The 12,166-nt window shown below is 45.8% G+C and overlaps 1 protein-coding gene across 1 annotated transcript; it reads left to right on the top strand.

Annotated features, from left to right (window-relative positions):
• Positions 1 to 10,697: 10,697 nt before the first annotated feature.
• LOC123170992 (protein ALTERED XYLOGLUCAN 4-like) lies at positions 10,698 to 11,748 on the top strand. Its single transcript, XM_044588675.1, has one exon. The coding sequence runs from the start codon at positions 10,753 to 10,755 to the stop codon at positions 11,746 to 11,748; it is 996 nt and encodes a 331-aa protein (XP_044444610.1). The 5' UTR covers positions 10,698 to 10,752.
• The last annotated feature ends 418 nt before the right edge of the window (positions 11,749 to 12,166 follow it).

Genomic DNA, 12,166 nt, shown 5'->3' with positions numbered 1-12,166 from the left:
CCACGTCATCAATTTTCAACCCTTTCTGACTTCATTTACTATTTTTCATACATTTACTGATTTTCTTTGAGCTAAATGACCCTGAAATTGAAAAGTGCTACAAATAAACTCTAAAAGGTTGAAAGTTGGCATAGTATCATCATTTCACCAACATAGCATGTCCTAAAAAGTTGAGAGGGTTACGGCAAAAAATGGATCCACTTCGTGTACAAAATGGACAATCTCTTTCGAAGTATTAGGGTTTCGGACAAAAACTCATCTGTTACAAAGGCATTTCAGTTTTTTAAACTTACCTAAGTTTTACCAAATTGAATATAATGATAAAACACACTAATATTAAATAGAAGAAAAAGAATCACTGAATATTCTATTTTAAAGTAAAGTTATTCACAAACTAGTGATTCACACAAATTTCAAATAATTCAAATTTAAACTATTTAAATTTGAAAACTACTCGCACTAACAGAAAGTTTATATTTTTTTACCTAAAGCAAAAAGATTCACAAAGAAACTCTAAATAAAGTAAAAAACAACTCAGAAATAAAAGAAAATAAATAAAGCTGAAAACAAACAAAAAAATTAAAAAAGCCCGCCTACTAGGCCACAACGGCATGCATACGACTAGAAACCCAACCTGTAGTTGGGCCAGGATGCAGGCCCACAGGGCAGCGCAGCAGACGTAGGCCCAGAAGGCCTGCTTTAGAGAGGAGCTCGAAGGAGCAGCCGCGACTGGGTTTATTAACCAGTGCGGCTGCCCTTCGCTCGGCGAGGTGGGACTAAACTTCGTGCATCGCGGGTGGCAGTGCACCACCTTTAGTCGCGGTTGGTGGCTCCAACCGTGACTAAAGGGGGGTCTTTAGTCCCGGTTGGAGCCACCAACCACGACTAAAGGTGGTCGCTTCCCGCCGCTTCGCCTGGCCCAAATTGACCTTTAGTCCCGGTTGGTGGCTCCAACCGGGACTAAAGGTCCCTCCTATATATACAACACTTGAAGAAATTTCAGTTTTCCTCTGTTTCTTCCTCAGTTTCTTCCTTTCCGTCGACGACGTACCGCCTGCCCCGATCGACGCCGTCGCCGCCCTCGACGCGCCGCCCCCGATGCACCGCCCACGCCGTCCCCCGTCGTCGACCCCGACGCGCCGCCGCCATCGCGCACTGCCCCTCCCTCGAGCTCGCGCGTCGCCGTCGCCGCCCCGATGCCCCGCTGTGAGCCCCTGCCGCCATGGCCACCCTCCCATCGATCGAGCCCTCACACACACACATCCATATGACACACACACATTTTCTTATTTTTCTTATTTTCTTATTTTCTGTTTTTTTAGTTTTTTATACTTTTAGTTATAGAAATGTTAGATGAATTAGATATATAAATGTTAGATGAATGTTTTTTTAGTTTTTATACTTTTAGTTATAGAAATGTTAGTTAGATGAATTTTAGATATAGAAATGTTAGTTAGATGAATTTTGACATTTTTTACTAGATGATTTGATGTATATTGAAAAAAGTTTGAATTTTACATATTTCACGATGCAACATTTGATCCAATATAACTAGATGCAAGAATTTTGACATATGTCAAAGTTTGAATTTTGACATATGCAACATTTGATCATATGTCAAAGTTTGATCTAGTGAAATATGATCAAATATGCAACATTTGATCATATGTCAAAGTTTGAATTTTAACATAGATGCAAGAATTACATAGATGTACATTTGAGAGGAAGTTTGAATTTTGACATCCAATGTAACTAGAATTTTGACATTTGATCCAATGTGTAGCAACTACTATTTGCAAAAGTTGCATATTTTAATGTTGTATTTGCAAAAGTTGCATATGTATTTGCAATTAATTAGTATATGTATGTATAGTACAATAGATTCTCTTAGTCCTTTAATAAGGGATTTATCAAGAATGCCCCCACTATGGATGTGCACAAGATCCATTTTTTTCCGATCTCATCCACGTACCCTAGCTTCTATATGTCACCTTGTCTTATGTCAAAGTATTGAAGAAATTCATGGTTTCATCGTTAGCCGGATGTAACAGGCGCATGATGGTACGAAACTCTCCAAAGTTATTTTGGAACGGAGTTCCTGATAGGATAATTTGCTTTTTGGTACGAAGTTCAGCAAAGGCCTTCCAAATAGCGATATTCGGAAGGCTCTTGCTGAACTTCGTACCAAAAAGCGAATTATCCTATCCGGGACTCCGTTCCAAAACAACTTTGGAGAGCTTCGTACCATCATGCGCCTGTTACTTCTGGCTAATGATGAAGCCATGGTTTTCTTGAATCCTTTGACACTAGACAACGTGACATATAGAAGGGTAGATGAGATCGGGGAAAATATGGACCATTTTCTGCACATCCAGAATGGCGGCATTTTGTTAAATCCCTTAAAGGTTAAGAGAATCCGTTATGATTTTGAATCCTATTCCTATAACCAGGGACTAAAGGTTTTCCTCGTATATACGAAATCACAATCCAATCATTTAAAAAATGTTACATTTGCATAGAATTTGTTCTCAACGTCAACGATGCCCGGCCTGCATCCTCGTCGTCGATCCGTTCGCGATGATGTCCTGCTTTAGAGGAGTCATGTTTGGGACTGGGCTCCGCCGGGCTGGCACTGGGAGGTGCTACCTTCAGGGGCGCGCCGCTTGGTGAGGAACCTGGCTCCGGGTCCCGTCGTCGACCCGGAGCTCCTTTGGTGGCGTTCGCGTGGGCCACTTTCGGTGCGGAGGCAGCCGGCCCCACCGGAGGTGGCACGTCGCCGTGTCAGGGAGGAGGACGAGCACGTCCGTCGCTACATGGCTGTGTTGGACGTCAGGTTCTCCAATACCTGGCAGGTTCTTCGGGGGTCTCACCCGAGCTATGATCCTATGATGGTTCCTCTCTCTGGGTGTCCACCGCCCGCGCCTCAGGAAGAACGAGTGAACTAGATTATTCGATAGTATTCGATCTGTATTAGCTAGTGATGTATTCGAGATATTCGAGACGATGTATTCAAGATTATATTATTCGATAATATTTGAGACGATGTATTCGAGATTATATTCGATGATGCTTATTAATTATCTAGATTATTTGAGATCCATATTATGTACTATGATTCAGTTTTTCCTTATTGATTGCATGCATGCATTCTAATTTGAATACTAAATTGTTTTATATTTCTTCTGGATTAGTTAAATAAAAGCTATGTCGGAGAATACCGGCAGAGAAGGAGAAGAGGCCATGTTCGAGATCATATGCTCCCCGAGCCGGCTAGATGAGAATGAAGAAGATGACGGCTCCCAATATATGAACAATACCAGGGAGGGTGATATGATATTCGATGAAGACGAACAAATAGATGAAGTCCAGAACTATGATGATCTTAAAATAACAAATACCGGCGAGGTATATTTATAGAAGCAGGCATCTGGTGATCATCACATGTTTTAATTTATATATATATATATATATATATATATTAACAGATTGATCTTTCTTCTTTCAGCCCTCCGGATCGAGCAAATCTTCTACAGGCAGCAGGATAGTTTGAGGCCCGGCCAAAAAGTTGAAGGATGGCGTAAAGTACAACATCGATGCCATCAAACCTAATAACCGCGCGAACCTAAGAAGAATGCGAACAAGTTCATTCGTCAATGCGGAGTTCTTGTGAAGAACCAAATCCCGATCTCCATTCAAGAATGGAAAAAGCCAGCAAAGGAACGTCCAGATCTTACTTTTGTCGACCAAAGAGCAAAATATCGGCTTTGGGAATCTCCCATGTCACATTTCACCCTACCAGATCATTTCACAGATGCAGATGTGGAGAAAGTCAAGAACGCTGCTCTTAGGAAGATGGCGATAGCATTCAACAACCGCAAGAAAACTATATGGGCCACGTACATCAATGCGGGAAAGAAGACTCCAGAATTCAAAGGAAAACTGGAGAAGGCAAGAGATCACTGGGACGCTTTCGTGAAGTTCAAGGTATCAAAAGTAGCTCAGGAACGGTCAAGAATAAACAAGATCAATGCCGCGAAAAAGAAGTGGCACCATAAGCTGGGGCCAGGTGGCTACGAGGTGGCCCAGCCTAAGTGGGATGTAGCTGAGCAACAGATGGTGGATCCAGGGGTCACTCCTGTTACATTAAGCTGGCCCCCCAGGTCCAGGACTTGGTTCTATGCGCATGGGGGGCGTTGGACCCAAAGACAAGCAAGGTTTTGGAGCAGGCAAGTCTTAAAGGAGTCGACCTCAGTTTACTTGTTGCAATAGAAGAGCCTCGAACGGGGGTGTTCACGCCCAACAGAGAGAACGAATAGCTTTATGCGCGCCTTGAAGAATCCAGAACACCCGGGAAGAACACGAGGCAAAGGCGTTGTTCCGTAGTTTGAGGGGTTTGCGGACTGGAACGCCGACTACAGAAGCCGTGCGAGAAAGAAGATGCAGCAGGAGAAGAAGAGGAAGCTGGAGGAGGAGCAGAGGAAGCAAGAAGCAGACCACCTTCAAGACCTAGAATCAAGGCACGCAGAGTTGGCACTCGCTTTCCAGCTACATCGACTCACTTAGCTAGGAAAGGGGGTTTCAGCAGCGGCAGCATCTAGCGGATCCAGCATTGGATAGCACCGTCCCATTCATGCTGAGAAGCAGCATGGGTTCCACCCTGGGCGATGATGCACTGCTGGATAGATACCCTGTGGATGACATCATAGATACGACAAATTGTGAGCTACACTTTAAAATGAAGAACATATCCATGAAGGTAGCAGATGGCGTTGCTTATACAAATCCCCCGGAAGAAACCTTCCATTGCAATCCGATTCCAGCTAGCTATGCTCGTGTCGCGGTTGATGAAGTGGTGGCACAATATTCAGGGCTAGAGCTTGACATTCTTGGAGGTGACAATGAGCGCACACTGGGAGAGGCCATACATGTATCATTCTATGGAGAAAGGATTGCATCATCTATGCAAGGCCACCGACACCGCATCAGCCGGCTCCTCCTCCAAGTCCGCCATCGCATCAGCAGACTCCCGCTCCTCCAAGTCAGCCACCGCCTCAGCAGACTCCTGCTCCTCCAAGTCTGCCAACGCGTCAGCCCACCCCTCCTCCAAGTCCAGCATCGCGTTAGCCCACTCCTCCTCCTCCAAGTCCGGCATCGCGTCATCCCAGTCCTCCTCCTCCAAGGCAGGCACCGTGTCAGACCTCTCCGCCGCCTCAGCAGGCTCTGCCACCTAAGCAACAGCGGAAGAGAGGCGCCACAGCTACTACGACGGCTAGCGGTACAACAACAGGCAAGAAATTCAGATATGGTCCAAGCCTCAAGCCTCTTCCGAGGTTGCCTGACGAGAATGTATGAATTTCATGAATGGTACATGAAAGAAGCCAAGACTACCGATCGAGAGTCCCTCATGGTGAAAATCGAGGCAGAGCATTACTACCATGAAAAAGCTCTGTGGGTTGAGTTTCAAGAACTATTTCAGTTATTTAATCAAGATGCACTCGACAAATCTATCATCAGTTGCTATTGTCTGTAAGTGATTTCTTTCTGTATTTTAAGTCTCTAGCTAGCTATAGTGCTCGTTGATCATTACCTGTAATTATCCTCACTATATTCTTTTCTGTGGTATTATGCAGAATGAAGATCTATGAGATATGAAAAAAGCTGGACGCTATGGCATTGGGTTCATTGACCCAAATACCATTAATGAAGAGACATGGTCACCTAAATATGATCGACCATACTAAGAGAAAGCCTCGCTAGAGTTCTTAGTGCGACTAAACACCCAACGAGACATACTACTTCCTTACAACTTCGGGTGAGTGACACTATCTTGTACTACAAATTCTATTTTTTGCTTACTAGATATTAATAAGTGTAGTTGATAAGTTATGCACATGCCCACTTAATTATACAAACGTGTGTGCATGCAGTTATCACTGGATCCTGCTAATCCTTGAAGTTGACGAGGGAAAATTTGAAGTACTGGACTCGCTACTTAAAGAGGTTAATGACTACACAATCGTGAGGGGGGTGGTTGACAGGTAATTTCAATCATTATCGAACTATATGCAATCCTCTTTAGTTCGTCATTTTCTGATATCAACTAATTAATAACTCATTTATTTATTTTCTTTGCCGGCGGGCAGGGCTTGGAAAAAGTTCATCAAACGGGTTCCAGGCCAATGGAAACGAAAGCTGAAATGGGTGCGACCCAAGGTAATTAATTAAGTAGCTAGTACTAGCTAGCTACCATCTCTTTAATTCTAGTTTCAATATATACCATTATCATGCTTGATTAATTATTATCTGATTGAATCCTATTCTCGTAAGGGCACTGAAGCAGGCGCCGGGGACTGATTTATGTGCATACTACGTTTGCGAGAACATTCGCATGATGACGTCCGAAAGGAGCAGAACTGATAGAGAGCAATGGGTACGTTTGATAGAATAATATTCACAATTTTTACATCATTATCTAATATATATACACAGAACTAATACATGCATATTGATCTCCTTTAAACATGAAGGACATGCGGGATAAGCTCCTACCAACGAATCGTGTACAAGCAATTCAAGAGGAAATAGCAAGGATTTTTGCTCGACCAGGTCATAGATTCCAAAGGAGAATTCCATTACCCGTTGTAATGCCTCCATGTAATGATCTGCAAATTGTAGGAGAAATTGTATATACCAAATTGTGTCTATATATATATATATATATATATATATATATATATATATATATATATATATATATATATATATATATATATGCGTGAATGGTCGTGCGAGAAATTCTATTTATATATATGCATAACGTGTACAATATGTAGTAGCATAAAATATGTTTGAAATGAAAAAGAATTAATAAATGGAAAACACAAAATTAAAAGGAAAAATAAATCATAAAACCATACATCCCTAAAGGTCTCCCAGCCCCCGGCGCGGGCTCGTGCCACGTGGTGGGCCTTTGGTCCCGGTTCGTATTGAACCAAGACTAAAGGGGGGGGGCAACTTTAGTCCCCCACCCTTTAGTGTCGGTTCCAGAACCGACACTAAAGTGCCCTACGAACCGGGACTATAGCCCGTTTCTGCACTAGTGGAAAGGAGGGATTTCCTTCCTCCCCCTTTGACCAACGACCCTAGGGCCTTGGAGGGCAAGCAACCAGCCCCCTCCACGCCTATATAAAGATGGGGAGGCGTTGAGGGCAGCCCCCTTCGACCCTTGCCCGTTACCTCTCCCAACTCCTCCCACGTTTCACCTGTACGCGCTTGGCGAAGCCCTGCCGGAAATGCGCTGCCACCACCACCATGCTGCTGTGTTGGTCCTGATCTCATCTACCTCCTCTCCCTCGCTGGATCAAGAAGGAGAGGACGCCGCCGAGCTGTATGTGTGCTAAACTTGGAGGTGCCGTCCATTCGTCACTAGATCAGATTGGATCGCGATTGGATCGTGAAGAGTACAACTACGTCAACCGCGTTACGACGCTAACACTTTGGGTCTACAAGGGTATGTAGACACACTCCCCGCTCGTAGCTATGCATCTCCTAGATTAGATCTTGGGTGTTTCGTAGGAAATTTTTTGATTTTCATGCAACTTTCCCCTTCATCATTTCATTGATAGATAGAAGAACAAGAGTTACATGGTGGTAGATACATGACTCACACTGGAGGGCGAGGATGCACCTACAAAGGAGCAGGGGAGGGGGATGCTCAGCCCAACTTAGTACAGACACCTATGGTGGTTTAAATAGGGAAATCATCACCAATCCTCTAGCTCCGGCTAGAGCCCACATGCGAGCCTCATCGCGGATGGTTTGGGTGACAATATCCGTGGAGGGTCGAGCAGCCTCAAAGATGATGGAGTTGCGATGCTTCCAAATACTCCAAGCAACGGGAATACCAAGGGAGGCAAAGCCTTTGCAAAGTGATGGTGGGGAGGTGGTCGTGGCGGAGCTCCACCAGTCGATGAACCCATCCGTCGCCGTCAGAATGGCCACCGTGAGTCTGCACGCGGTAAGGATGTCGTGCCAGATAACACATGAGAATGGGCACCCAACAGGAAGGTGATCAATAGCCTCTAAGGCTTGGTCACAGAAGACACAAGTTGGGCTGAGAGGGAGACCATGTTGAGTGCGCCGCGCGGCAGTCCATGCAGCCCAACCAGATGAAGATCTTGGAGCATAGTGGCGCCCAAGTCTTCCAGGTTGGCGCAGGATGCGACGACAGGAAAGATCCATAGAAGAGAGCCGGGTAACAAGAGTTGGCATAGCATTGCCGAGATGTGGGGATTTGACTCACTTCATAACCCGGAAACGGAACATAAAACCGCTAGATTGCACTTTAACTTTTTCATACTAAGGGCCTGTTCTGAACTCCTCCAGCTTTGAACTCCACCAACTCCACAAATGATTTTGAGTCGAACGGACGGGCTCCAAGAAACTAACTTCTGAGAAGCTAGCCAGAGAGCAGTGCAAAAACGAGGAGCCCGGAGCCCAGCTCCACCGAAACACCGAAACGTAAAGTTGGAGTTCCCCTAATTTATAGCAATTCGCCACCGCCAAACATCTAGTTCGACCCCCCTCCTCCCCCCCCCCCTCACTCGATAGAAGAAATGACCCCTCGAAGCGGTACCCTCTTCCTGCCGATCGAATCGGCACCGCTCATCTGTCAAGCTTGCCCATTATGGGTTGGTTCCAGCCGGCCCACTATGGCACTAAGACAGGCCATAGATGCTACCAGCCCATGTTAGCGATGAGAAAAGCTAGCGTGGCTGCCGAACAGGATCAAATCGTTGTGTGGAGTAGGAAGCTACACTGGGAAGCTGGATTTGAGGAGTTGGGAGGAATATAGTACACGCCCTAAAATCACTATTTTTGCCAAAAAAATGTTCACCTGTGCATTTTTGTTTTATGAGGGTCCACTGGATTTGGAATATTTGCATATGTATCCTGCGGAGGCGAACTAACTTGTCGTTGCTGGTTAGGAGGACAGTGATATCCCCAGGCCCCATCCCACCAGAGTTCAAGTCATAGATTTGACATTGGTGCTCGCATTTTTCTGTATTTCTTTCAGGCCTTCCGATGATATGCTTTCAGTGGGAAGTGACATTGCCAAAGATGATGTTCCGACTCAGTCTCTCGGATCCGCACATAGGGTAGAGTGTGCGTGCGTGCATTCGTAGAGATGAGTGTATGTGCATATGAATAAGCGTATGCGTCTGTACTGTGTTAGAAAAAGATGACTAAAAGATATTATCAGACAACTGGATAATGTTCAAAAGGCATCACAAAAGAATGACCAACCTTAGAGAGGAAAACGGGACATATATGTTTATCCTTTCTTAATCATGTGATCGCCTCCACCATCACATGCATTTTATGAGCAACATCAAAAGAAAGTAGTGCCTATACATCCTTATATTTATCCAAATAATAAATGTCACACGTGTGGCATGAAGCAATCCAGTCTTGACATTTTTCACAATTAAAGTTGTCATTTGAAAAGAAAAAGAAACTGAAACTTGCCATCCGAAAATAAAATTGCCATGCTTGACAACTAAAGTTGCCATCCTCACGTCACTAAACTTGCCATTAAAAATGTTCGGAATTGCCATTTGTTTGTGTAACACGTGTGGCTCTTATCAAGATCCTATATTTGTTACAAAGGTATAGGGCATGCACATAGTTCTAGGTCATCGATTTGACAAACCAAATATGCGTTATATTTCACCAAAAGTATAATATTGGATTCTCAAGAGGATGTAGTTTCTAAACATATATTAAATATAATACATATTTAGCTAGTTAAATTGTCAACCTAGAACTACGCATATGACCTATACACTGAGATGGTGGGAGTACTAACAGTCCAACACTACAGTACTACATCCGTCCTGGTTTATTGATCCCATCATATTTTATACCAAATTTTGACTTTAGATTTAACTAACGAAATGTTAATGCATGTAACAAAAATAATATCACTAGAAACTATGTTTAAATACGGATCCAACGACATAATTTTTGCTAACATGCATTGTTATTTTGTTAGTTAAATCTATGATCAAAGTTTGGCGCAAAATACTAAGGGTGCCAATAAACCAGGACGGAGGTAGTATATACTATCGCTCACTTTGCATAGTCATCGGTATCAAGTATTTCTTGGTTTCTGCGAGCTCTCAAATTGTTCGCGTTGACTCCTTTTCTAACCATATATAATTTGGCGCTCAAACTCCGATATATACGGTATGTCGCCAGTACTAGATTCCAATGTCTACATGCATTCGCTCCATAGATCTTATACACATCCCGGTACCAATCTAGTAGTACAAGGCTTCATATCGTTCTCGCCAAATGGGATACATGTAGTAACTCATAGCCATCGTTCCTTCCTCAAGAACTTCCTCACTGGTGCTGTGTTCACCTTGCCTCTCGTTTACATCGTCCTCTACTCCACTCCATCTTTCCTCTCATATACCAATCTTGCTGCATTTCAAGCACATCGCACAAGCACAAGCCCTCCTCTCCCACCTCCTCAAGGTAAGCAAGTCGTCGTACACGCATATATACATGTCCCACTGTATATACATAGAAAATGGCTTGATTGCATGCTATATATATGCTGACCTCCATTTTTTTCTTGCGTTCCTGATTCCCCGAGCAGCTTGGCAGCAATGCGACTATACCACCGGGAAGTGGGTGTGGGATGGCAGCGTCACCGGCCCGCGGTACGATAGCGAGAACTGCGACATGAAGAGCACGGAGAAGTGCGTCAGCAACGGCAAGCCGGACAACGGGTACCTGAACTGGCGGTGGCAGCAGGCGGGCTGTAACCTCTCCGAGCTCGACCCGGCAGAGTTCCTCCGGGCAGTCCGGGGCAAGCTCCTGGCTTTCGTCGGCGACTCCACGGCGCGCAACCAGGCGGAGTCCCTCGTCTGCTTCCTCTCCACCGTGTCGCGGCCGGAGACGACGCACCGGTACGAGGAGCCCGTGGGCCACGAGTTCTGGCGGTGGGTCTTCCCGGCGCCGCACAACGTCACCATCTCCACGTACTGGTCGCCGTTCCTCGTGCGCGCCGAGGGCAGGTCGGTGGACTACGCCATGACGCAGGAGACGCTGTTCCTGGACGCGCTCACCGAGCCGTGGACGGCGGACGTGGACGCGATGGACGTCATGGTGATCTCGGCGGGGCACTGGTTCAACCACCCGGCCGTCTACTACGACGACGGGCAGATCGCCGGCGTGTTTTCCCGTCCGGACGTAAACGAGACCGACATCGGCGGCGGCTACGTCGGCGTGTACCGCAAGGTGATCCGGAGGGTACTTGAGTACGTCAACGAAAAGTCGAGCGGCGACAAGCTGGTGGTGGTGTCAACCATCGCGCCGGCGCACTTCGACGCCAGGTACGCCTGGAATCACCGGGATGCGTGCTCGCGGCCGAATCCGTATGATGAGGGAGAGGTGCCCGAGGATGCGAACACGGCCGAGATGAGGAAGGCCGTGCTGGAGGAGGGGGCGGCGGCAAAAAGGCAGCGACGGGGGCTGCGGTTCGATGTGCTGGACGTGACGAGGCTGGCGTCCATGCGGCCCGATGGGCACCCAGGCGCCTACATCGTGAAGGACAGGTACTGTGCCGGAAAGCCCATGCCGGAGACGGTTAACAACGACTGCCTGCACTGGTGCGCGCCGGGGCCGGTGGACACGTTCAACGACATACTGGTGCAGATGGTGGCCGCAAGCGGCTGAAACCATTGTTCGGATCATCGTGCATTCGCCACCCACCCCGTGCTTGCGCGCGCGACCGCGAGGCCGACGGCCACGTACGCTTTTTTTTAGAGTCGTCTAAATGTCTTGTCACGTGCTTGAATTTTTTTTTGGCATCAGTCACTTCTTTTCTTGTCCGTCGGATCTACATCCAACCGCTGACACGACATTTTCCTCAACATGACAAGAACTTAATTAAGATGGCCTCAAATGAAAAAGTTCTCAACATGAGAAAGTTTCCTATTGTCCAAATGAGAAACTTTGATGTTTGGATTATCACTATCCGATCTCATCTAAAGGGCCGAAACTGTGCTCGAACTACTAAGATTTTGTATTCAGTGTATTGTTCGACCAATTAAGCATCCAAGAAAGCCTCATATGAAAAAATGTTCGAAAAGGA

Source organism: Triticum aestivum, chromosome 7D, assembly GCF_018294505.1.
Source record: "Triticum aestivum cultivar Chinese Spring chromosome 7D, IWGSC CS RefSeq v2.1, whole genome shotgun sequence".
NCBI classification, from domain to species: Eukaryota; Viridiplantae; Streptophyta; class Magnoliopsida; order Poales; family Poaceae; genus Triticum; species Triticum aestivum.
This window is presented reverse-complemented; position numbering and strand designations above follow the sequence as displayed.

Bases quoted from the DNA above. Each gene is read 5' to 3' on its own strand.
- LOC123170992 (XM_044588675.1), top strand. From the start codon at position 10,753: ATGAAGAGCACGGAGAAGTGCGTCAGCAACGGCAAGCCGGACAACGGG.